Source organism: Erinaceus europaeus, chromosome 4, assembly GCF_950295315.1.
Source record: "Erinaceus europaeus chromosome 4, mEriEur2.1, whole genome shotgun sequence".
In the NCBI taxonomy this organism is placed as follows: domain Eukaryota; kingdom Metazoa; phylum Chordata; class Mammalia; order Eulipotyphla; family Erinaceidae; genus Erinaceus; species Erinaceus europaeus.
The window spans coordinates 45757588-45785194 of NC_080165.1; the positions used below are offsets into that span (position 1 = coordinate 45757588).

Genomic DNA, 27607 nt, shown 5'->3' on the forward strand with positions numbered 1-27607 from the left:
TCACACTTATCCATAAACTACTGCAAAATATATACCTGAAAGCAGAAGTACACTAGAGTTTGCAGTGAGTACCCGCCCCCAACACTTCCTCTCCACTATTCCAAGCTTTGGGTCCATGACTGCTCAACAATTTGTTTGGCTTTGTATGTTAACTCTCTTTTCAGTCACCAGGTTCTAGAAATATTTTTATATATGGGATGATCCTAGTGGTTAGTGACACTGGGCATTTTGTAAAGAGTACATAGCTTCCAAGTGCAATTTCTCATTAGTACCAAAACTGTAAATGTGCTCTAAAATTAGAATGCTCAATGAACCATACGGAGTTAATGAGTTTTAAAAATGAACATTTCTTAAGTTAACAAGAGGCCCTGGGGATGTCCAACTACTGCCAGTGACTTAGCAGAAAAAGGGCTGTGACTCAAAACATACATTGGGTAGTGAAGGATGTGTTTACTGAAAATAAAAATTCTTCATGTTTTTATGAATCAATAACAAAGGACACCAATTCATCGGTGACCTTTCTGAATTCTGCAAATTTGGTGCTAATGGCAGAGTAAATGATGCCAGGCTGTTGGTCATTGCCAGTAAGGTGGAACAGAAATAAAAATCTACAGGATTCTGAAGTACCCAGATTCAATTTCTCATACCATCACTACCTGTACTTTGGCAAAAACAAAAGCAAAACCACTCCACAATCCATGAGGGATAACGTTCCTTCATTTTAAGTGAGATAAGTCAGAAAGAGCAGGATGAATACTGGATGATATAATCCATAGGTGGAAATTAAGAAGCAAGGACAGTAAGGAAGAGCATGAAGTGAAACTTGGATGGATATTGTTTATTGAATCAAATTAAAGGACTCAGGGGAAAGAGGGAAGTACATGGGAGGGAGGGGTGCAGGGGTTCTGTGGCATGATGATGGAAGAGGACCTAGGTTGGGAAGAAAGTGTCTTGCAGACACTTATCACAGGGAGATCAGAGGTTGCACCAATGTGTCAACTACTATACTATAAACAACCTCCCAATAAAGTGGGAAAAAAGATGTCTCTTCCATATACTTTGCAGACTCACTTTCTTGACAGCTCATGTAAAGGAAAAGTATGCAAACTCTAATTTAAAGTTGCTATTTATCCTCCATTTCCAAAACTAGTATTTTTCGCAAACATAAATATTAAGACTTGTTTATTTTGTAATATATATTTATTTATTATTGGACAGAGATAGAGAGAAATTGAGAGGGGGAGCTAGAGAGCGAGAGAGACAGAAAGACACCTGCAGCTATGCTTCACTACTTGTGAAGCTTCCCCCTTGCAGATGGGGACCAGGGACTTGAACCTACATCCTTGTACACTGTAATGTGTGCACTTAACTATGTGTGCCACCACCTGGCCCCTTAAATATTAAGATTTATATCTTATGTTCATTCTCTCATGAGAATTTTCCCCACTATATTTACATCTTTTGCAATTATTCAGGTGTAACGATGATTTCTTTTTGTGAAAACAAGATCACACACACACACACACACACACACACACACAGGCTTGCTTTTTCTTTCTTCTCCTTTTTTTTTTTTTAAAGTAACCTTAAGTGATAAGCCATCAAGTTGCAGATACTATCATAATACCAACTTGACTTCCTGGGCAGACAACTCACCAATGTGTCTTGGAACCCCACCTCCCCAGAACCCTACCCCTCTAGGGAATGATAAAAACAAGCTGAGTATATTGATCGACCTGTTAATGCCCATGCCTAGAAAAGAAGTAATTACAGAAGCCAAACCCACCAGCCACCTTCTGCTCCCCATAAAGATCTTTGGTCCATATGCTCAGAGGGATAAAGAATAGGGAACCTTCCAATGGAGGGGATGGGATATGGCACTCTGGTGGTGGGAACTGTATGGAATTGTACCCGTCTTATCCCATAATCTTGTCAATCACCAAGAAATCACTACTAAAAAATAAAATAAAAAGTTGACAGGGCTGGGAGGATGTCTATTTAAAATATTTAAATATTTGCCATGTTTAAACTATTATGGAGGATGCAGAGTAGCAGGAGTTAAGTGGTCTTGGGTCATCTTAAACATTTTAAGGTCCACCTGCATATCAGATTTCCGGCTCAGGCAAAAAAAAAAAAACAAACATTAGTATAGCTACAGGCCCTTTGAAATATAACTAAAATATGCCTACTACATATCTACAAAATGGATGACCCCTCCCCCCCAACACTTCATCTGCACTATTCCAGCCTTTAGGTCCATGATTGTTCAACAGTTTGTTTGGCTTTGTATGTTAACTCTCTTTTCAGCCACCAGGTTCCAGATGCTAGCAGGATGTGACCAGACTTGCCTGGACAGACAACCCCACCAATGTGCCTTGGAGCTCCGATTCCCCAAAGTCCTCCAGAGAGAGACAGACTGGGAGTATGGATCAACCTGTCAATGCCCATGTTCAGCGGGGAAGCAATTACAGAAGCCAGACCTTCAACCTTCTGCATCCCACAATGACCTTGGGTCCATACTCCCAGAGGGTTCAAGAATAGGAAAGCTATCAGGGGAGGGGATGGTATACAGAGGTCTGGTGGTGGGAATTGTGTGAAGCTGTACCCCTCTTATCCTACGGTTTTGTCAATGTTTCCTTTTTATAAATAAAAAATTTAAAAAAATTTAAGGTCACCTGCAGTTTCCAGAAGTTAGGAAATGGTGGCAAGATGTCACTGCTACCACTACATAACTATAACCTATGCACAACAACCCCGAAGTAATTTTCCTGACACAGAATACTCAGTTGTTATTTCTTTTAAATGAAAGAGGTATTTTTAAATGAGAGTCCAATTTTCTTCTACATCATAGTAAAGCAGGATGTTATTTTACCTTTAGTGTACTATGAGCTTTTTTCCCTACTTGTTTGCATGTTCAGATGACTAAGGTATTTTCCTTGGCACAGGTCAAGATGCTTTTTTATAATAGTAATGATGCCATCCTATTATAAGTTTTTTGTTTGGAAACCTAATAGCCCTCTCATGCTTTAATGTTGAGACAATGGGTGACTCACTGGAGTAGGTTGTGACAGTCAGAAGTCCGTGGAAGTGACATCACCTGTCTTCATCCCAGAGGAGGTTAAGGGACTAACTCAAGGTCATGTTGTAAAAAGTAAAGCCAGTGCTGAATGTCATGTGCAAAACTGCAAATCCAGTCAAAGGAAGAGAAAGCTCTTATCACTCTGAACTCACTACTGAACTGACATAGCATAAAATGAACAAAGTAGTTTGTAGATAACTGAAACAAATGACAAAGACTAGAAAAATCTACAATAGAATGTGGCCCACAAAGAAGACATGCTATAATAACTGTCTAAAAATGTTTATGCCTTATAAAGTCCTTATAAAGTCAAAGAACTCGGCATGTTATCGTGCAGTGCAATTTAATGAGACTCTGTATTTGTTAAACTTCTTAGTTAAATTTTATTGTCTTCTTGTTTAAATTGTGATGCTCTCATTTTTGTTAAACACCTAATAAAATAGTGTTACATATTTATTCATGTTAGTCAAGTATAAGAAATGGATGTTGCAGGTGTCTAGAAACATTTAAAATGTAAATTCTGTAAGTTTTACAAAAGGGTTTGAACTAGAAAACCCACATGACTCTCAGTTGTTCTATGATTATTAAACCATCTAGAAATAAACCTGAGATCAGTTCCATAAACCATGAATAAAAAGACAGCTTTATGAAGAACGAGTGACGTCTGGTCAAAGGGTCGACATTATGTAGGTCCAGTGACTAGAGAGCTTTCTCTGACTTTGAGGACCATATTTACTTTAAACATCTATTATAAAATGATATATTGTTTATTCTTCCTTAAAAGAAATGTAAATTTGCTAGTATTTCTGGGTTGGAGATTAATTTAAATAAGTAATTTGGTTTGTGTTGCATACTAGAAGACTTTACAAGATCTAATCTTCTCTAAACCTGTTATGTTCTTCGGTTCAGTAGAGCTTCCTAATTGTAGCTATTAGTTCCCCTATTTTTGTGGTCTGTTCTGTCAATAGACTATTGAGTGTTTAGTAAATTAACCCCAAGCAGTAGTCAACACATCAAGACAGACATTAAATCATAGCTTGGCGGCCCTTATTCATTACAAAGATCTGGAAAATAGCTTTTAAACACAGGGACAGGAATTAACGTGATGCACATTTGTGTCAGTCTCAGATTTCCGTACTGTACAATCAGGTATGTGAAGGTTTTTTTTTTCCCCCAGGAAACAGGTGTGTTCTTGGAACAAAGTTCAACCCCCCCATTTCTGGCTTATGTGAGAGCCAGCAGCTGCAAGCTTAATGTCAGTGACACACGGTTTTAGAAGAGAAAAAATAAACTATTTGTTCAGTGTATTAAAGCAATGGGCAGATGGATGATAGCTGCTTGTACTTTCCTTTGTGCTGTAGTACTGGAGGCTAAACTTTCAGATAACAAATGTTTTCTTTCTTTCTCTCCTTTGTTCTTTTCCTACTTTTCTGCTTCAGTTAAAAAGAAGTAAGCCTGAGAGGTGGCTCAGTTGTAGAATATACACTTTCCATGAATGAGACCTTAGGTTTGGTCCCTAGCACCTTAAAGTTAGTACCAATGCTAAAAATGGTTCTTTTCATCTATCTCTACGAAATAAAGAACAAAAACCTGGATGGGGGGCGCTCAGCCTTATCATACATGTGTCAAGTCCTGGAATAATTCTTGGCATTGCAGAAAAAAAATACATAATCTAAAGTGAACTAATTGTTGAAAAGAAAATTAAAAAATGTTACATATTGAGATAATTCCTACATTTGAGTCATACTCTTAGGTACTGAGTGGAGAAGAAAAATTTAATACAATATGCTACACTTCATTTATATGTGGAATAAAAAAAACAACACATAAAACTCATAAATACAGAGAACAGAATGTTGCCTGTCAGAGGGGTGTCTGTGTAATGGGCAAGAGAGTGAAGGGGATTAAAGGCACAAACTTTCCGTTAACAAAATAAATAAGTCATTGGGGTGTAATGTAGAATACATAAGACAGTAATCATTTCTGAAAGTTGCTAAGAGAACAGATTTTTATATTCTCAGCATGTGACTGGCAAGATGGTTAAGCAGGCAGAGCACATCCTTTGCAAGTGTGAGGACCCAGGTTCAATCTCCGCAGATGACCAGACCATTCTTATTTATTTATTTATTTATTTATTTATTTATTTATTTATTTATTTATTCCCTTTTGTTGCCCTTGTTGCCTTGTTGCTGTTATTGATGTCATTGTTGTTGGATAGGACAGAGAGAAATGGAGAGAGGAGGAGAAGACAGAGGGGGGAGAAAAAGACACTTGTAGACCTGCTTCACTGCTTGTGAAGCGACTCCCCTGCAGGTGGGGAGCTGGGGGCTCGAACCGGTACGACCAGAGCATCTTAGGCACTCATATTTACAGAAGCTAATAAACCTTTAAAATGTCAACAGGGGCAGGGTGGTGGTGCATCTAGTTGAGCGCACATGTTATAATACTCAGGAACCTGGATTCTAACCTCCGGGCCCCACCTGCAGGGGGAAAGCTTTCCAAGAGGTGAAGCAGTGCTGCTGGTATCTCTCTTTCTCTCTGCCTCTTTATTTCGTCCTCCCCTCTCATTTTCTGGATGTCTATCCAATAAATAAATAAAGATAAAGAAATACAAGAGAAGAAAAAAATAGTGTTTTTAAAAAATGTCATCATCAGACTGGGAGTATGGATTGACCTGCCAACGCCCATGTTCAGCGGGGAAACAATTTTAGAAGCCAGACCTTCCACCTTCTGCATCCCATAATGGCCCTGGGTTCATGCTCCCAGAGAGTTAAATAATAGGAAAGCTATCAGGGGAAGGAATGGGATATGGAGTTCTGGTGGTGGGAATTGTGCAGAATTGTACCCCTCTTATCCTATGGTTCTGTCAGTGTTTCCATTTTATAAATAAAAACTTAAAATAATGTCATCATAAGGAAGAATTTTGTAGCTATATGAGGTGACAGATGGTGTAACTAAACTTACTTGGTGATTATGCAATTTTATTATTTTGCAATGTATGCAAATATTAAATCATATGAAAATTAATGACACTTGCTCTAATATATTGATAATATAAGTATTAAATAATGCATATTAAATCAGATGAATTATAACGAACTAATATATGTCATGTGACAAACTAAATAAAAAGTTGTTACACCTTATTTATAATTAACTATGCTGGGCCAGGTGATGATGCATCTGGTTGAATGCACACATTAGTGTATAAGGACTCAAGTTCAAGCCCCAGTTCCTGCCTGCAGCTGGTGGAGGTAGAGCTTCATGAGCATTGAATCAGTGATGCAAGTATCTCTCTCTCTCCCTATATCTCCCTTTCTCTTCCTCCCTTCTTAATTTATCTCTGTATTTATCCTCCTTCCCTGCCCCCCACCAAAAAAAATTGGCCACAGGGAGAGTTGGATTTGTTATGAAGGCACCCAAGCCTCAGTGACAATCCTGGTGAAAATAGAACAAACATAAAACTAAAAATAAATAAATAAATAAAAGGCACACTTTGCTTAAGATTGATTTTTTAAAGTTACTTTTTAATATTTATTTATTTATTTATTTCCTTTTGTTGCCCTTGTTGTTTTATTGTTGTAGTTATTATTGTTGTTATTGATGTCATTGTTGTATAGGACAGAGAGAAATGGAGAGAGGAAGGGAAGACAGAGAGGGAAAGATAGACACCTGCAGACTTGCTTCACCACTTGTGAAGCAACTCCCTTGCAGGTGGGGAGCTGGGTCTCGAACCAGGACCCTTAAGCCAGTCCTTGCACTTTGCGTCACCTGCCTTAACCCGCTGCGCTACCACCTGACTCCCTAAAGTTATTTTTATTTATTTGATAGAGGCAGCTAGAAATTGAGAGGAAGAGGGATTTAGAGAAGGAGAAAGACAGAGAGACATATAGCACTACAGAACTACTCCTGAAGCTTCCTCCTGCAGGTGGGGACTAGGGGCTTGAACCCAGGTCCTTTCACATTGTAACTTGTGCACTCTACCAGGTGTGCCACCACCTGGCACCAAGATTTATTTATTTATGTAGTATCAGGAATTAAACGGGGTGGCTCAGTATTGTAAACTCTATGCTCTATAGCTAACAATCTTCCTCAATGATAAACTCATTGTGTTCACAAAGAATTAAAGAAAAAAAAGCCGTTTACTATGTAATTTGAGGAGACTTAGTATGCAAACCCTACATTTTGTCTTTTTGTGTTTGATTAGAGCACCACTTAGCTCTTGCTATTGGTGGTGCTAGGGACAGAACCGGGTTGCATGCAAGTCCTGTGTGCTGCCACTGTGCAATTTCCCCAGCCCCAACCTGACATTATTAAAAAAAAAAAAAACTACAAAGTTAATTACATTTACTAGTGGCTGGGCAGTGGCACACCTTGTGGAGCTCACATGTTACCATGCAAGAAGATATGAGTTCAAGTCCCCAGCCCCCACCTGCAGGGTGGGGAGCTTTTTGAGTGGTGAAGCAGTGCTACAGGTCTCTCTCTTTCTTTCTCTCTGTGTGTCTCTCTCTGTTCCATCACAATTTCTGTCTTTATCCAGCAAATAAAATAAAATAACTAATAGTCCTTATTATTACCTCTTTAAAACATTTTAAAATTTATTAATGAGAGGGCTATGAGGAGAGAGAGAAAGAACCAGATATTATTCTGGCACATTTGCTGATGGAGAATGAACTCAGGACCTCATGCTTGAGAGTTCAACACTTTATCCGCTGTGCCAGCTCCCATGGTTTTATTACTCTCTGTAAAATATCTTCTATATAGAATTTTGTGATGTCCTACAAAAGTTACAATGTCTTGTGCACCTTAAACATTGTGCTAACAATAATAACACTAATTATGGTTGTTAGAGTGTTCAAAAGTGTGAAGGACTGGCTTGCCAATTACTTAAGAACCTATTTTAGTATATTAAGGAGGAAATTATCCTTTTTCATTGGTTAGCTGTCAGGTACTATCATGCCTGAGAATATAAAAGTGAGGTCCCTATGTTACTGCATTGAGTTTCTTGTAAACGGAAAATAACCTCATGAATAAGCTAAGGGAATTAGTTGAGACCTTTGTGATACAGTTGAAATAACATATCTTATACAGACTCTTCCAGAACTCATGTATATCAGTGTTCTCCCATTTCATAATTAAATATTAGTTTTACTGATGTAACATTTATTTATAGAATTATATAGGCTTCAGGTATAGTATTAAAATCAATTTTTTAGAGATTCTCCTTTTTTTTTTTTCCCCCAAAAGGTATATTTAATAAAAATGGAGGTCCTGAGAGGAATTCATTTTGCTCAGATGTGGCAAGTGTGATAAGCACATTATTTAATAACAGTCCTAGCCTCTGGTATAATCTGTATTTCCAGATCCCCTGGAAGACTAACATTGGGTGTTGTATGTGTCTAACTGGGGAATAGGTAAAAGAGAATTGCTTATTACATTAAAAAAAACTTTATTCATGAATCAGATTTTCTGTGGATCTATAATGAAAATGGTTTTTCTGGGCTTGTGTCAGTGCTGAAAAGTCTATGAGCAGATGGATTTGGAATTCAATCTTCTGCAAGAAACAAAGGCAAATGAAAAAGAACCTGTTGATAAATTTCTCTTAGTTTTATAATGAGTTTGGCTATTACATTAGGTTATAATTTAATGCATACATATAATAACTAGCTCCAGAGAGAATGATAAAACATTTTTAAAAGTATAGTAAATGTCTAGGCTTTACTCACAAATTCTATAAGACTTTCAAAGAATACTAGCACCAATTCTCCTCAAATTGTCAGAAAATTGAAGAGGGGGGAATCACTCCCAAACATGTTCTATGAGACTAACATCTCCCCAAAATAGGAAAAGACTCTACCAAAAAAGAAAGCTTTAAACCTAAATCCCTGATGAACATTGATTGCAAAGTTCCTCAACAAAATATTGGCAAACCAAATCCAACAGCATATCAAGAGAATAATTCACCAAGACCAAGTGGGATTCAACCCTGGGAAACAGAGATGACTGAACATTTGGAAGTCAATCATGTAATCCACCAAAGATAACATGGTCATATCAATTGATGCTGAAAAGGTATTTAACAAAATCCTACTCTGAATTATGATAAAGACCCTTCAGAAATAGAAGGGCAATTCCTCAGTGTAATAAAAATCGCTGATGACAAACCCGCAGCTGACATTATTCTTACTGGAGAAAGGTTGAAAGCTTTTCCCCTAATACCAAGTACTAGACAAGGATATACACTGTCATCTTAATTACTCACCATAGTACTCAAAGCCCTCACCACTGCAATCAGACAAGAAAGAGATATCAAAGGTAAACATATTGGAGAGAAAGAAACCAAACTATCACTATTTGTTGATGAGATGGTAATATACCTAGAGAATCTCCAAGACTCCACCAAAAACTTACTGGAAACAATCAATTCCGTAAAGTAGCAGGATACAAAATAAATACACTTAAGCTTGTGGCATTTCTATATACAAATGAGGAGTCAGAATACAGGGAAATAAAGGCCTCAATTCCATTTACAATTGAACCCAACAAGATAAAATACCTTGTGGTGAAATTCATGCAGGAGATGAAGACCTTTATAGGGAAAAATAGAGAATGACACACAGTGTCAGCAGATGTTTGGGTTGCTTGCATTTTTGGCTAGTATGACATGAACATGAGTTTACAAATATCTCTTTGAGAGAGGTCAGGCAGTGGCATACCTGGTTAAGGGCTCACATTACAATGCACAAGGACTTGGGTTCAAGCTCCTTGTCCCCACCTGCAGGAGGAAAGCTTCACGAGTGTGAAGCAGGGTTGCAGGTGTCTCTCTGTCTCTCTCCCTTTTTATCTATCATTTCCCTCAATTTCTTAGTCTCTATCCAGTAACGAGTATATATATGGAGAGAGAGAGAGAGAGAGAGAGGTGGAGAGAAAGTTAAAAAAAAACAACAACAAATATCTCTTTGAGGTTCTGCAGCAATTCTTTTGGATCCGTGTGCAGAAGTAGAGTTGCTGGATCATATGAATTCTTCCTTTGTTTGAGAAGATCCCAAACTCTTTTTTTCTACTCTGGTTGTACCATGTTATAGTCTTACCAGCAGTACACAAAGGTCCTAATCTCTCTACAATCTCATCAAATCTTGACATTTCTATTTTTCAAATATTGATTTTATTCATTACACATGTGAGAGAATGTTACAGGGGGTAGGGGGGAGAAAAAGAGAGACAGAGAAACTATAGCACCAGTCTGACATATGGGGCACTGGGGATTGAACTATAAACCTTAGGGATGTAAGTCCAATGTTCTGCCAGTTAGGCTATTTCACCAGATGCATTATTTTCTATTTTTTTTAAAAATAGAATTCATTTTTTATTCCCTTTTGTTGTCCTTGTTTTTTATTGTTGTAGTTCTTATCGTTGTTGTTACTGATGTGGTTGTTGGATAGGACAGAGAGAAATGGAGAGAGGAGGGGAAGACAGAGAGGGGGAGAGAAAGACAGACACCTGCAGACCTGCTTTACCACTTGTGAAGCAACTCCCCTACAGGTGGGGAGCCGGGGGCTTGAACCGGGATCCTTTCGCTGGTCCTTGTGCTTTGTGCCACACACTTAACCCGTTGGGCCACCGCCCGACTCCCCAGAATTCATTTTTTGATGGAGGGCAAGAGAGGTAAGTACTCACATGAGTTCCCACGTCCCCAGCAAGGATCCTACTCTTCTTTAAAAATTCAGCCACCATGCTGTTCAGAAATTTATCAAAAGCTTCCACGGAGGGTGCCACACCTTTGGAAGAAAAAAACTTTATTATGTCCTGGTAATTAAATGAAAAGCTGATATTGTCTTGACATAGGTAATGTGGAAGTTAGATGTTCATTATGTTTACTTCGCTACATTCATTTTCTCAATCACTTCTAAATGGAAATGAGTTTTTTTTCCTCCTCCAAAGTAAGAACTGCTCTCTATATAATCTCACCTAATTATCCTCCAAATCAAGGGGCACAACCCTAATATGATTGATGAGAAAACAGAAATACAACCAGAATATATTATTTAACCAAAACTATAAGCCAAGTAAGAGGCAGATCCTAAAACTGAACCAAACCTTCATAATCATAGCCAGTATTCTTTCTTTTATACTGACCTGCCCAAGTACTGTCACAGGTACAAGATTATCCTGGATGATTAAAAAATGATAGTGAACTCTAGAAAAGTAGGAAAAGGTAGCCAATTTTATATACTTTATTTCTTCTTTACTTCCATAGTGGGGAAAAGGCAACCATGTGGGCATAGAAATAACAGCAGTGTAAATAAATATCATCATCATCATCATCATTATCACCATCATCATTTTACCAGAGACCTGCTCAGCTCTGGCTTATAGTGCTGCAGAGGACTGAGCCTGTGACTTCAGAGCTTTAGGTATGAGAGTCTTTTGCATAACCATTATCTTCCCTGCTTAATACACATTATACTTATTTATTTACTTATTTATTTACTTATTTATTTATTTTATTCATTTATTTTTGCCTCCAGGGTTATTGCTGGAGCTCGGTGCCAGTACTGCGAATCCACTGCTCCTGGAGGCCATTTTTCCCATTTTTGTTGCCCTTATTGTTATTGTTATTGCTGTTGGATAGGACAGAGAGAAATGGAGAGAGGAGGGGAAGACAGAGAGGGGTAGAGAAAGACAGAGACATCTGCAGACCTGCCTCACCACTTGTGAAGCAACCTCCCTGCAGGTGGGGAGTGGGCCTCCAACTGGGATTCTTATGTTGTGCTTTGCGCCACATGCGCTTAACCTGCTGTGCCACTGCCTGGCTCCCAATATGCATTTTTTGATCTGCCAAGTAACTAAAAATTGGTCCTAGCAACCCAATTTTCTGTGCTCTGGATTTCTTTCTCTCTCATTTTTTAATGAATGGGGAAAAATCTACATATCTGATTTTGTGTCTCTAATATTAAAACACATGCTATTTAGAAACTTAGAATACCAAAACCAAAATCCCCAGGATTCTCTCATACTGTATAGAAGTACTAATGTTCATCAGCCTATAGGATAAAGCTTCCTTTCTTCTCTCTTTGTCTGATTGCTCATTTTGACAGATGAAAGAATGATGGAAAGACTTTTCTGCTCTTCCACTCTGACTTCTAAGCAGACTATAGTTAGCTTGAAGTTCAAAAATACAGCATGCATACCAACTTCTAGAATATAAAAAAGGAGTAAGTCTACAGAGTCCTTATGGATCCATCCAGAAACAGACAAAACTGTTTGCTGCTGTGAGAGAGTTCTGAGAGATCTCTGCTGAGAATTCAAAATAAGAGAAAGTTTTAGAACTGTGATGGAGGCCTCTGTATAGCAAGAGTCACAATGATAAAAGGGAATATTTTCTAATTTCCTTTCATCATTCAGCTCTGCTCACACCTCCTCCGGGCAGCCTTTAATGACCTGTCTTTCTCTCTAGCCTACCTTCTTTGAGCGTCTCTTAATCAAAGCATTTTCAGTCCTGAATAGTAATGTATCATGACCAAAGATTCTGGGAGATTAGGGCTGTGTATAATTCATCTTAGATGTCCTTGCACCTAGCATAGTACTTGTCACTTGGCTGGCATGCAAAAAATATTGCTCCAACTCTTCCGCCAAATTTCCTATTAAAGGGGCGAAAAACCACAAAAATCATGAAACATATCATAACACTGGTATCCTAAGAAGTCAGTCTTCAATTTGAACATATGATAGGTTTGTAATAGATTTGTTGCTTCTAAAAATTTTTCTTTAAATAAAACAAACAAAAAATTTCAACTTTAGGTATAGTGTCACTGTAATGATGACATTTATATTTATGGATTGTTCTTAAGATTTTGTTAAAAATAGATAGTGACTATACAGCTATCAAGAACAATGAACCCACCTTCTCTGACCCATCTTGGACAGAGCTAGAAGGAATTATGTTAAGTGAACTAAGTCAGAAAGATAAAGATGAGTATGGGATGATCCCACTCATCAACAGAAGTTGACTAAGAAGATCTGAAAGGGAAACTAAAATCAGGACCTGATCAAATTGTAAGTAGGGCACCAAAGTAAAAACCCTGTGGTGAGGGGTAGACATGCAGCTTCCTGGGACAGTGGGGGGTGGGAGTGGGTGGGAGGGATGGGTCACAGTCTTTTGGTGGTGGGAATGGTGTTTATGTACACTCCTAGCAAAATGTAGACATATAAATCAGTAGTTAATCAATATGAGAGGGGGAAAATCAATTGTATGTCTCAAAGTTTTTCAAAACACAAACTGAATCTTTTTAATATATAGGCTGTGTATTTGATATGCGGACTCTCTCAAAAGCCTAGACCAAGTAGATTAGAAGCATCCAATAGCACAGCTATATACAAGATACTGGATACTGTACAGCAAACCACAACAAAAGGACTTTTCAAAGTTAACCCAATTACCAAATAATGTGATGATAACATTAACTATCGATTGTCTTTTTGAACCCTAAGACAGCAGGAACCTCACATCTCCACTATAGAGCCTCTACTTCCCCCAGTCCTGGAACCCTTGGATAGGGCCCACTTTCCCGTATGCCTCTCCCAATCCATATCAAATAATATTGCATCCACCGATCACAACCTAACCAACGCAACGATTGCCACCTCAACATGCTTCACCTCAGACTGTGTCCAGAGACTTCACGTGTGGAATGACAACCCTTCAGCTTCATTACTCGGGTGAGACCTTTCCTTTTATAGTACACTCTAATTTCATCTCAGGTGGTTCACTTTCTAACAAAGTCCCATAACCTAGATATACACCAGTTTCTGTGAGAGAGAGCTTATGTTCACACGTATCCATAAACTACTGCAAAATATATACCTGAAAGCAGAAGTACACTAGAGTTTGCAGTGAGTACCTCCCTAACACTTCCTCTCCACTATTCCAAGCTTTGGGCCCATGATCGCTCAACAATTTGTTTGGCCTCGTATGTTAACTCTCTTTTCAATCACCAGGTTCCAGATGCCACCAGGATGCTGGCCAGGCTTCCCTGGATTGAAGATCCCACCAATATGTCCTGGAGCTCATCTTCCCCAGAGACACACCCTACTAGGGAAAGAGAGAGGCAGACTGGGAGTATGGACCGACCAGTCAACGCCCATATTCAGTGGTGAAGCAATTACAGAAGCCAGACCTTCTACCTTCTGCAACCCTCAATGACCCTGGGTCCATGCTCCCAGAGGGATAGAGAATGGGAAAGCTATCAGGGGAGGGGGTGGGTTATGGAGATTGGGTGGTGGGAATTGTGTGGAGTTATACCCCTCCTACCTTATGGTTTTGTTAATTAATCCTTTCTTAAATAAAATAAAATAAAAAATAAAAAAAATATATAGTGAGAAATTTACTTGTTAATTAAGGAGAAATGGAAGTGATGTTATTTAGTATAGTTAAAAAGTTTGAAGGCTATCCATTCTGGTAACTATTCCACTCACTGTGACCTGACTTCACGCCAAGTAAGATAATGCTAAGTAGATTGAAGGCTAAGTACTTTTAAGAGAACTTATTTCGGTAATTGACTTGGAATGATTTGCAATACTAGCAAATATTTGTTTAAATACTCAGTCAATTTAATTACATACCTCCCAATTTTAGTTAGCTTGTTAGTTTTTCCAGATTTTTTTTTAAACCAAGAAATACAAACTGTAGGCTAATATCTCTTTGAATTAGTTGAACTTCAAAATATCAAGGTGTTATTTTCCCTTTGCTCAATGATAATGCTGATCTCTGGAGAGTTGGATTTTAACTTTGTCTTATTTACTTACAGGCTTTATATTTGTGGTCAGTATTCTTAGAGAAATGCCTTTTGATTAACAGATGCCAAGCCATCTGACACACAGTTACTGAGGAAATAAAAATATATGAAAATATATCCTTAGAAATAAAGTTTGCAGGGAGTCGGGCGGTAGTGCAGCGGGTTAAGCGCAGGTGGCGCTAAGCACAAGGACCAGAGGAAGGATCCCGGATCGAGCCCTCGGCTCCCCACCTGCAGGGGAGTCACTTCACAGGCGGTGAAGCAGGTCTGCAGGTGTCTGTCTTTCTCTCCCCCTCTCTGTCTTCCCCTCCTCTCTCCATTTCTCTCTGTCCTATCCAACAACAATGACATCAATAATAACTACAACAACAAAACAACAAGGGCAACAAAAGGAATAAATAAAAATAAATAAATAAATATTAAAAAAAAGAAATAAAGTTTGCTGAATCTTATATACCAAGTGAATAGTTAACAAATAGAGTCTTACAACAAAACCATAGATGTGGAAGAAACTTACAAGCCTCTGGCAGCTTTTCTTTAAAAAACACCACCTTTCAATTCATTCAAAGAATTTTAATTGTCATTATGTCCAGGGGAAGAAAATACCCAGCCTGTGCATTTGTGTTCACACAGTAATTTTTGTCCCAGGGTATGGAACACAAGGCACAGCTCCAACTATGCCTGAAATTCTAGAAGCATCAATGTGAATTTTGCTTGGCGAAAGCTTTTTTGGAAGATTTTTCTTCCCCAAGGCTTTTTTTCAGCCCCTCCAAAGCCTGATAGGATACAAAATGGGTCAGATAAGAAGGAAGTGCACGAGAGACAAGAATAGAGTTGCCAGATTAAATACAGCTCACCCACTTAAATTTGAATTTCAAATAATTGATAAATAAAAATTTAGAATATGTGTGTACCATGCAGTATATTTCATGTAGCATTTGGAACACACTTGTACTAAAAACTGTTTTATTTGAAATTCACGTTTAACTAGCTAGCCTGTACTTTTGTTCGATAAATCTTCAACTTTAGACAGGGAGATATTGCAAAAACTACTGTAGGTAAAGTAGAAAGCTTACCATATATGGTACCCTTTTAAAGAAACTAGGTAGCTTTTTTTTTTTTTAATCACACAACTTTTAAAAATTTTTAAATAGTATTAGCATGTCTTGAGAAGCATATTTAGGTAGAAATAGGCAAAAGTAAAACAATGTGATATGCTCATGTCATATCAAAATCATATTTGGCTTCTTTCCTTCAAAACTAAAGTTCTTACATTTAAATTTAATGACTTTTCTTGAAGACTGAAATCTACAGCATGATAATTCCTCCTTATTGACATTCTGGAAGCATTCTTTTTAAAATTACTTTGATTGTCTATGGCCATACCAGCCTGAACACGCCCGATCTTGTAAGCTAAAATTACTTTGATTATATACTTAGAATTCACTTTGGAGGAACAGTTGAAATGATAAATAAATTAATGCGGCTCAGGGATTATGCTCTCTTTTTAATTTTTTTATAGTTGTGGTTATTATTATTGTTGATGATGTTGTCATTGTTGTTGGATAAGACAGAGAAGTCGAGAGAGGAGGGGAAGACAGGGGGAGAGAAAAATAGACACCTGCAGTGCTTCACTGCTTGCAAAGCAAGCCCCCTGCAGGTGGGGAGCCGGGGGCTCGAACTGGGATCCTTAAGCAGGTCCTTGCACTTCATGCCATGTGTGCTTAACCAGCTCCCCCCCCCTTTTTTTTTTCCAGAGCACTGCTCAGCTCTGGTTTATGGTGGTGCTTTGGGGGACTGAACCTGGGACTCTGGAGCCTCAGGCATGAGTCTCTTTGCATAACCATTATGCTATCTACCTCCAGGGATTATGCTCTTAACAGGCATAGATGTTGGTAATTTTTGTTCATTGCACTTTGAAACTTTTCCCCTTTTTTCTTAGGGATTGTTTGACTCTGCTTAATGTCATGGTCATATACAAAGTATGGAGTCAGAAAGTTAAAGGAAATATTTATATATTATATTAACATATATATAATATATTGATATTAGTAGAAATATTTCTAGAGAAATAAATTATAAAACTAAGGCATGCACATAGTTAATAATGACAACAGTTGATGTGGCCTTACCTCCGATGACACCGTTAATTTCCCCATAGTTGTCAGGAGGCCTATGGGACTCTGCAGATAGCAACTCCAGTCTGCAGACTGCTTGCTCCAGTCTTTCTATCAGTCCCTGCATCTCTGCCATTCTATAAAAACACAGAACAGGCCACATGAGCAAGTTAGGGTGGATGAGCAAGCTGACACTATTAAACTTAACAGCAGCAAGAACGAAAATAAAAATTATTTAGAATAGTTTTAATTACCAAGAGAATATTTTTTTACATGTCAAGAAACTCAAAAGAGCATAAAACTTAGTGTAAAGCAAAATATATTGAGCTTATTTTCTATTTAGTTATTTTTACAAACCCCATATAATTTACACAAATACTCTACAAAATTAACACACATAATCCTTGGATGCTTCTTTGTTTTAAAATGCAGTCTAGATGTGGCACTTAAAAGCCCGTGAATCTATATCTCACCACCAGTACTGCCACCTCTTAGCTTGCTAAATGGTGGAGTTTCTTTTTAATTATTTCCAATAAATCATTCTGTTAAATATAATTCTTCAGGGGGGACATGAAGAATGTATATAATCATTACTTACTCGATTAAATCAACCCACCTAGAACAGAAGAACTCTGATTTCATCAAATAGACTATCATTTAGAAGGCAAACAGTCCATCACACCCAACATCTAATTGTCTTGCATTAGTTACTAGCTTGTTTTAGTTACTAAACTATTTTTAAGTGACAACTATTTTTTGTTATGATTATTTTGTTTTTGTTTTGTTTTTGACCAGAGTACTGCTCAGCTCTGGTTTATGGTGGTACTCTGTGAATTTAGTCACAGACACAGAATCCTTTTGCCCAACGACTATGCTGTCTGCCCATCTTTATTTTATTATTTTTGTCACAACCAAGGATTCATAGCTCTAGATTTTTTCAGCTAGAAACAGAGGGATAACACTGAAGCTTCCCCCAGTTTAGTGGGGACCAGGCTTGAACTTAGGTTATATGCATTATAAAGTAAGTACCCTCCCAGGTGAGCCAATTTGCCAGTTCTGTAGTTATTTTAATAGGGGAGATTTTTTTAAATAGGAGAGATTTTAATTTAAAATATTAGTTATTTGGTTTTTCCCTCCCTCTCTTTATTTTTCTCTCTGTTCTTTATTTTTAGTCAGAATTTAGTTTTTAGTTAGGTGGTTTTTGGACACAGGGAACTTTATTTATTCAGCATTCTTGACTAGGATAAATTGAGTTTGAAGATCACTAAGGGACTGAGAATAGAAGTGAAGCTGAGGGGCTAGAGAAATAGCTCACTAAGATAGTGTACTGCTTTGTCACATGTATGACCCAGGTTTAAACATGGCCAGTACTACACTGAAGGAAGGTTAGGTGCTGTGCTCTCATTCACACTTTTCTCTTAGCCTTTCTGTCTCTATCTAAAACGCAATAAGTGAATCAATCAAGTAAAAGATTACAAAAAATGAAGTGGACCTGTGTATTCATCACATTTCATGTGTCTCAGTAGATCTAAGGCAGCTACAGTGAGTATACACATCTTAAGTACTTAAAAATTACTGGCCCTGGAATGTGATTAAGACAACATCTGATGAATGCAAGTCAATCAAATTTGGCCAGGGTTGTGAGATCCAGTTTATACCTAGCTATACCAATCCATGACAGCTTTTGGAGAATTAAACATCCCTCATTTTAAGCAGTGTCTGTAGTTCTTCTCACTCTTGTGAACTTTCCAAGGATTTGTCTGAGCCAAAGATGCCTAGTATACTTCTGCCTCATAGACAATGCTACCCCAGAGTGTGGATAATTTTTTTTTAAAAAATTCTTTATTGGGGAATTAATATTTTACATTTGACAGTAAGTACAATAGTTTGTACATGCATAATATTTCTCAGTTTTCCATATAACAATACAACCCCCACTAGGTTCTCTGTCATCCTTCTTGGGCCTGTATTCCCCTCCCCCCCCGCCCCCGTCCCATCCCAGAGTCTTTTACTTTGGTGCAATACACCAACTGCAGTTCAGATTCTACACGTGTTTTCTCTTCTGATCTTATTTTTCAACTTCTACCTGAGAGTGAGATCATCCCATATTAATCCTTCTGTTTCTGACTTATTTAACTTAACATGAATTTTTCAAGGTCCATCTAAGATTGACTGAAAACAGTAAAGTCACCATTTTTTATAGCTGAGTAGTATTCCATTGTGTATATATTCCACAACTTGCTCAGCCACTCATCTGCTGTTGGACACCTGGGTTACTTCCAGGTTTTGGCTATTACAAATTGTGCTGTACATAGGTATACACAAATCTTTTTGGATGGGTGTGTTGGATATATCCCCAGGAGAGGAATTGCAGGATCATAGGGTAGGTCCATTTCTAGCTTTCTGAGAATATTCCAGACTATTCTCCACAGAGGTTGGACCAATGTACATTGTCACCAGAAGTGCAGGAGGGTTCATTTGACCCCACAATCTCTCCAGCAATTGCTGCTGCTACCTTTTCTGAGGTATGGTATTCTCACAGAAGTGAAGTGGTATCTCACTGTTGTCTTGATTGGGATTTCTCTGACCATCAAAGACTTGGAGCATTATTTCCTGTGTTTCTCAGCCTTTTGGATCTCTTCTGTGGTGAATATCCTGTCCATATCCTCTCCGCATTTTTGGATGGGGTTATTTGTTTTCTTGTTGTTGAGTCTGGCAAGCTCTTTATATATACTGGTTATTAAACTCTTGTGTGATGTATGGCATGTAAAGATCTTCCATTCTGTGAGGGGACTCTTGGTTTGGGTAGTGGTTTCTTTTGCTGTGCAGAAGCTTTTTAATTTGATGTAGTCCCAAAGGTTTATACTTGCCTTAGTCTTCTTTGTAATTGGATTTGTTTCATTGAAGATATTTTAACGCCATAATTCTAGAGTTTTAGAGTGTTCTGATATATGGCCTGTTTATGGTGGTCTGACTGTTTATAGAAGACCTTTCAGAACTTCTTTCAGGGAAGGCTTGGTGATAGTTGATTCTTTCAACTATTGCTTGTCTAAGAAGATCTTTATGCCTCCATCTAGTCTGAATGACAGTCTAACAGGATACAGTATTTTTGGTTGAAAGCCTTTCTCATTGAGCACTAGATAGATATCTTGCCATTCTCTTCTGGCCTGTAGTGTTTGTGTTGAGAAGTCTGCTGCTAATCTTATGGGTTTTCCTCTGTAGGTGACTCTTTGTTTTTCTCTTGTAGCCTTCAGGATCCTTTCATTATCCTTATTCCTGTTCATTCTAAATAGGATGTGTCTTGGTGTCTTTAAGTCTGGGTTAATTTTGTTTGGGACCCTCTGGGCTTTATGTCATTGATGTTGTCTAAACTAGAGAAGTCTCAGCTATTATGTCTGAAGGTTGCTTTCTTCCCCTCCCTCTCTTTCTCCCTCTGGTAAGCCAGTAATGTGTATATTATTTCTTTTAAAGTAATCCCATAGGTCTCTGTTGTTGTTTTCAGTATCTCTTAATCTCTTTTTGAGATCTCTTACTTCTTTTTTAGTTATCTCTAATTCATCCTCGTTCTGTCTTCAGCCTCATTGATTCTATTCTCTCTCCCCTCTACTGCTTTCTGGAGTTCATCTATTTTTTTACCCTGTTCTGATACTGCTTTAGCTTGTTCAGCTAGTTGTGTTCTTACCTATTTCAGCTTTTAGCTCTCTAATAACCTTGAGATAATTAGTGTTTTCTTCCAGAGTCTCATTTGTTGTTTCACATTTCTGATGACAATCCTTTCAAACTCTTTAGTCACTCCTATGATTATTTCTTTAACTAGTGTTTGGATGTTGACCTCATTATTTTGTGCTTCAACCTTTGGGAGGATTTTAGCTGGACTCTTGTCCTGGTTCATTTCTCCAATATTTCTTCTTGTTGGTTTAACCATTTTATATATTATGTTATGAGTTCCCTCTCTCAGTACTTTTCAAATAACTAGATTGCCTGGATTGACTTGTGTCTAAGTAAGGTAATTAAAGGGTTCACAGTTGTGGAAACTGACAGTTGTTTCAATAGTATTTTAATCCCTGAGTTGGAGTTCAGTGGCTTAAAAGTCTCTTTTGTTCTTTTTCTTCCCTGTAGGCTATGGGAGCCTGAGGGATTTTGAACTATAAGTAGGCTTCTTAGCTTAATCCATCACTCCTGACCAAGAGATAAAGCAGGGTGGGGCAGAGATAATATAATAGTGATGCAAAGAGACTCTCACAGCCCCACTGCTAGGCCACCAAGGTATAGATCTTCTCCTGAGTTTCCTGGTTAGTTCTCTGTCCCCTGATGTCAGCACAGGGCATCCCTGCCACTGCTCCAGATTCTGAGGGCAGTAGCAATGGAGACTCACAGTTGCATCTGGTGAGTGTTAGGGGAGTCCTCTCCTCCCTTCAGCAGTCTTTTTGTTTGTGAAAGAGATTGGAGGTGGTGTCTCAACTGGTAAACTGCTGGACTGTTACTAGCCACTTAATCTCTCCCTAGGCTCCTCTCTGTCCACGAGCCACAGGTGTTTGCACTCATCTGTGATTTGGTGGTTTCCTGAAGTCATTCTAGTCCTATCTTGTTGTGGTCCCAGATAATCCTTTGGTATTCCAAGTGTGGGTAAATTTTATTGCTCTACAATATGTAAATATTTTATATTTCTGCTGGGAACCAAATAACACATTTCTTTTTTATATTTTGTGTCCCATTAGTTTTGAGCTTAAACATAAAGATGGCGTTCCACTGCCATTTTAAAATGCAAGGTTGCAGGAGTTGGGCTGCAGCACAGAGGTTTAAGTGTAGGTGGTACAAAGCTCAAGGACCAACTTAAGGATCTGGGTTCAAGACCCTGGCTCCCCACCTGCAGGCGGTGAAGCAGGTCTGCAGGTGTCTATTTTTCTCTCCTCCTCTCTGTCTTCCTCTCTTCTCTCCATTTATCTCTGTCCTATCCAACAATGAAAACATCAGTAACAACAACAATAATAACTACAACAATAAAACAAGGGCAACAAAAGGGAATAAATAAATAAATAAATAAATAAACAAACAGCAAGGTTGCAGTTATCAAAACATGTGGATAGGTCTGTAATTCTGTGTCCCAATGTCAGATGGTCATCAGATATGGATGGGGGAGCTCACTGTCTGTTTTGGAAAGCCATCTCCTTTCAAACTGCCAGCAGCTACTCTTTCAAAATATGGGGCAGTGTTCCCTGCATAGCTGAAATCAGCATTTAATCCCAAGGGGATTCAGAATTAGAAGTTTCTCATCTATTCTTTTCCTCTTGACGTCAGAGCTTTTGCTTCTATTGCAACTGAGGAAAGAAAAAAGGGAAAAAGTAATTTATTTGAATCATTTATATAGTCTTACAAAGGAAGTGGATATACTATAGGTATGTGAAGGTCATTTGAGAAATGATAAAAGTCTCTCAAATCTTTTAACAGTTCCCATCTGTTCATAGTTATCTATGTTCCCTATTATTCAATTTGCCAAATGTTACCACCATAGATTTTTTACCACTATAGACCATTACAGGAGAATATGTTTGCCTTGTTAGCAAACTAGTTCCCTGTCACCCAACAGGAAAGCACCAACTGCCTTCAGCAGCTCCCAGAGTTGTTTTAGAAAGGTCTGTTACATTTCACACTTAGGGCTGCTGTTCTTGACTGTGGCTTAACCAGTCTCCTTGATAAGTCCCAAACTTACACTATCTAATAGTGCTCCATATGTTGAAAGACAATAGGAGTTAGCCCACAAACTGCAGGGCTGGGCAGATTGGTGTGGAATGCAGTCTTAAAGTGAATCAAATGCCACTTCATGTAAAATCACAAGGAACTGAGTCTTGTCACAGCCTTTTAAGATGCCAAAATAAAACTCATGCAAGGAAGCTGGAAAGATGCCCCAGGGCTTAAATTTTAGAACAGTTTCTATGAGAAATGAAAGGACAAATAAAAGTAAGAATATACCAGGTTATTAAAAATATACAAGTAAGCATTCTCAGAAAGAAAGTATCCAAGATATTGGCTGTACCTTCTTTGTGGATGTGTGCACACAGTGATACACATATTTGTCCCTGTGTATGCCCTCAATGGCTACCTTGGCTATGAAGAATGAAGAAAGAACAGAACTATAGACTCGACAAATTCTTCCCAGGAAGTTCCATTCACCTTGGGTTTTCAAATTGGATTTAGACCTGTCTTGATTGGAGGTGGGAGTCAGGAACTATGCTAAGGAAATGGATAGGGCAGCTTTAGCAAATGTAGACAGCACAACGAAAGTGATGAGTGAGTCAGAGACTGGTGGATAGATGCTTTTGTTTCAAGAAGCCAATCGGGGAGGAGGACATGAGAATATGGGAAGATGCCTGGGTTTAAGATTGTTCTGAGAATCAGATGAGAAGTGAAGAGAACCAGATACACAGCTGGGGTTCAGAGACTAGGCTAGATAACACCATTCAAAATAGTTACCCTATCGTAATCAAGTAGACACCAATCCCAAATTGAGGTCCCTTATAACTTACAAATTGTAGAAAATAAACACAGACATTTGACTATAGTGTAAAAAGGGTAGATGGGAAAGAAAGGGGTGAGGAAACTGAATTCTACAATTCTCTTTTTAAAGAATCTGCTATAGGAAGCTACCCATAAGGGCAATCTTAATTCCTTATTTTGTGTTTACTTTGGAGTATTCCTTTTTGAGTGCATTTTAAACATTTTTTGTTTTGTGATTAAATAATGGCTTATAAGACTATAAGATTAGATGTATAGTTTCATTCCTCGCCTCTCACCAAAGCTGAATTTCTTTGTGCTGTCAAATCGAACATATACTCATTTGTTTACTCTTATTTAAATTGATTCCTGCTTTCCATTCTTTAAGGTTTAATTTTTATGTTTGCTAAAAATGAAGCAAGTACAAAATGTAAAGAGTTAACAGCTTAATATGATTTATTATAAAAACCACATTCTTATAACTGCCCTATCTACACTTTGTCTTGAAAATCAACCATTTTCAATTATTTTAGCTGGTTTTTAGTAATCACCTATTTATTTTTGTTTAACAAGCTTGCATAGCAATGTCTTTTTTTTTCTTTCAGTTTAGGAGTGATCCATTGAATTACCAACTATTTTCTTACCCAATCTTCACAACATTTTTTTTTTTACACCAGAGAACTACTCAGTTCTGGCTTATGGTGGTGCTAGGGATTGAACATGAGACTTTTGGTGCCTCAGGTGTGAAAGGCTTTTTGCTGTCTCCATTATGCTATCTCCCCACCCCAACACCACATTTAAAAAAAAAAAAGAAAAGAATACCCAGATTGCTCTTAATTTGTTTTAGCACGTCAATACAAACACATTTCCTTTGTCCCATATTTTCAATCGCATCACAATTTCTTTAAAAAGAAAACAGACTTTATTATTCTTATTTTCTGAGCCTGACATTTGATATGCAGATGACCCCACCCATGTGTCCTGGAGTCTGTTTTCCCCAGAGCCCTGCCTCACTAGGGAAAGAGAGAGAGACAGGCTGGGAATATGGATAGACCTGTCAATGCCCATGTTCAGCGGGGAAAGCAATTACAGAAGCCAGACCTTTCACCTTATGCATCCCATAATGACCCTGGGTCCATACTCTAGAGGGATATAGAATAGGAAAGCTATCAGAGGAGGGGGTGGGATAGGGAGTTCTGGTGGTGGGAATTATGTGGAGTTGTTCCCCTCTTACCCTATGGTTTTTGTCAGTGTTTCCTTTCTATAAATAAAAGAATGCATTTATTTGTTAATGAAAGAGAGAAAATCAGAACATCACTTTGGGACATGTGATGCCAGGGATTGGATTTATGGATGTAAGTTTAACACTTTATCCACTGTGCTTTCTCCTGGGCTACAGTATCAAAATTTTTATATGATAACATCAACACAACCGTGACTATTTTCAGCTAAACTAAAATTATTTTGCAGATTTTGCACAATCTGTTTTCCTAGAACCATGATTTTCAACTTCTCATTTTTCTGCATACACACTTTCCCCAATTTTCCAAAAGCTCAACATTTCTGTGAAACCTTCCTAAGAAAAAAAGGTACAAAGCATAGAAGCAATCACCACTAGTTTATATGATTTCTTTCTTTCTTTTTTATATTTATTTATTCACTTTTGTTGCCCTTGTTGTTTTATTGTTGTGCTTATTATTGTTGTTATTGATGTCATCAGGCCAGAGAGAAATGGAGAGAGGAGGGGAAGACAGAGAGAGGGAGAGAGAAAGATAGACACCTGCTGACCTGCTTCACCGCCTGTGAAGTGACTCCCCTGCAGGTGGGGAGCTGGGGGCTCCAACTGGGATCCTTACACCGGTTCTTGTGCTTCTCACCATGTGCACTTAAACTGCTGTGCTACCACCCAACTCCCCTAGTTTATATGATTTTTAGTGTTCCCAGAGACAAAAAGTAACTTACGTTTGAGTCACAGCACAATAGATATATCAAAGTATTTGCTTATATGAGGTCTTGAGTGTGATCCTCAACCCTGTATATACTGGAATGGTTTGCTGTTCCTTTACTTTCCCTTGTAAAATAGAAAAATAAACCTTTTTTTTTTTAAAGGAAGATACTAATTTATGGACAGCTAACACACAACCTAAAATAACACATGTAAAATCAGCATAGTAGGGGTGTCAGGTGGTAGAGCAACCTGGTTGAGCGTACATGTTACAATGCACAAGGACCCAGGTTCGACTCCCTGGTCCCCATTTGCAGGGGGGAATTTTTGTGAGTGGTGAGGCAGTTCTACAGGTGTCTCCTTTTCTCTCTTCCTCTCTGTCTCCCCTTCCTTCTCAATTTCTGGCTGTCTCTATCTAATAAATAAATAAAGATAACAAAAAAATTTCAAATCAGCACCGTAAATACACAGCTTATATGAAACAATTCCCCGGGACAAGGTATGGCTGTACCACTCTCCCTGCTCAGAGTTCTAGAATAGTTGTAGCAAATCCAACACATTTTCTGTTTTTTTTTTTTTTTTTGCATCTTGTTGTAATAATAAAAGCCCTCTTCAAATCATTAGCAGAAATAGTGCAAATGCAAATCTTTCACAAAAGCCAAGTGGCACTGATTTGAACTTCTAAAGTCATGAATACCTGTGCTTAATATTTTTTCTTTATTTATTGGGAGGTTAATGGTTTACAGTATAGTTGTTGACACATCTTCTCACCTCACCAAGACAGGTGTCTTTAAAGCACTCTCACCCCTCCAAATAGTACACATCATTGTGTATCAGGACCTGAAAACCTCCTCCCTCCCCACCCAGCTCTTTCTGTCCTCCTTCCCCAGGGACCTTTGTTTTGGTGCAATGTACCAAACCAGTCCAAGTTCTTTCTACTTGGTTTCCCCTTTTTGTTCTTGTTTCTTAAGTTTTACCCATAAGTGAGATTATCCCTTATTCATTCTTCTCTTTCTGGTTTTTCTCACTTAACATGACTCTCCATCCTAGGTGAGGTGAAGAAAGTGATATCATCATTCATATATATATATTTTCACTATTTTTGTAGCCACTTATCTGTTGTTGGACACCTAGGTTGCTAATTACTCAGCAACCCATATGCACAGTGACAGATGAGTGGCTAAGAAAATTGTAGTATCTGTACACAATGGGATACTACTCAGCTGGTAAAAATGGTGAGATTATTTCCTCTGCTGTACCTTGAATAAAGCTTGAAGGAGTTATGTTAAATGAGATTACTACAAAATGAAAAGGATGAACAGTGGATGGTGGAACTTAAGAAACAAGGACATGGGAGTCGGGCGGTAGCTCAGTGGGTTAAGCGCAGGTGTAGCAAAGAGCAAGGACCGGCATAAGGATCCCAGTTTGAGCCCCCGGCTCTCCACCTGTAGGGGAATGGCTTCACAGGCGGTGAAGCAGGTCTGCAGATATCTTTCTCTTCACCTCTCTGTCTTCCCCTCCTCTCTCCATTTCTCTCTGTCCTATCCAACAATGACGACAACAATAACAAACAACAAAACAACAAGGGCAACAAAAGGGAATATATATATATATATATATATATATATATATATATATATATATATATTTTTTTTTTAAGTAATTTAAAAAAGAAACAAAAGACAGAAAGGTAAAACAGAAAGTAAGACTTGGACTGTGTTTGGTGTGTTGTACCAAAGTATGAGACTGGGGAGTGAGTATGGGTAAGGGGCAGGGTCCAGGGTTACTTTGGGGTCCTGATTCATGATGGTAGAAAAAGATATAAATTGGGAGAGAAAGTGTTTTGCTCTCTCCTAACATGGGGAGGTGAGAAATTGTGTCCATGTGTCAACACTGTACTGTAATCACCCCTTAACACACAATAAACTTAAAAAAATATTCATCTTTAAACTTTTCCACATTTGACATGCCTCATTTCAACAAGATCATACACATCTCAGCTTTTCAGCAGCATCTTTTCTGGAGAATTTCTCCAATAAAATTGCTCTAAGGACCTGCTGTATGCTGTACACTTGTAACTTAAGACTTGCCTTCACCTTCACTCTAGGGATTTCTCTGCCCTATCCTCCCTCTAATGTGGTATCACCTGTTTCTTGAATAGCAACTCTCCTCTCTCTCT

General features: G+C 38.2%; 1 protein-coding gene across 1 annotated transcript in view; it reads right to left on the reverse strand.

Moving 5' to 3' along the window:
* Positions 1–27607, reverse strand: part of CAP2 (cyclase associated actin cytoskeleton regulatory protein 2) — a 210965-nt gene that overhangs the window by 172539 nt on the left and 10819 nt on the right. The window contains 2 exon segments of the mRNA XM_007539275.3: positions 10757–10857; positions 17007–17128. Of these exon segments, the coding sequence (XP_007539337.2) occupies positions 10757–10857; positions 17007–17127 (222 nt within the window). The 5' untranslated portion in view covers position 17128.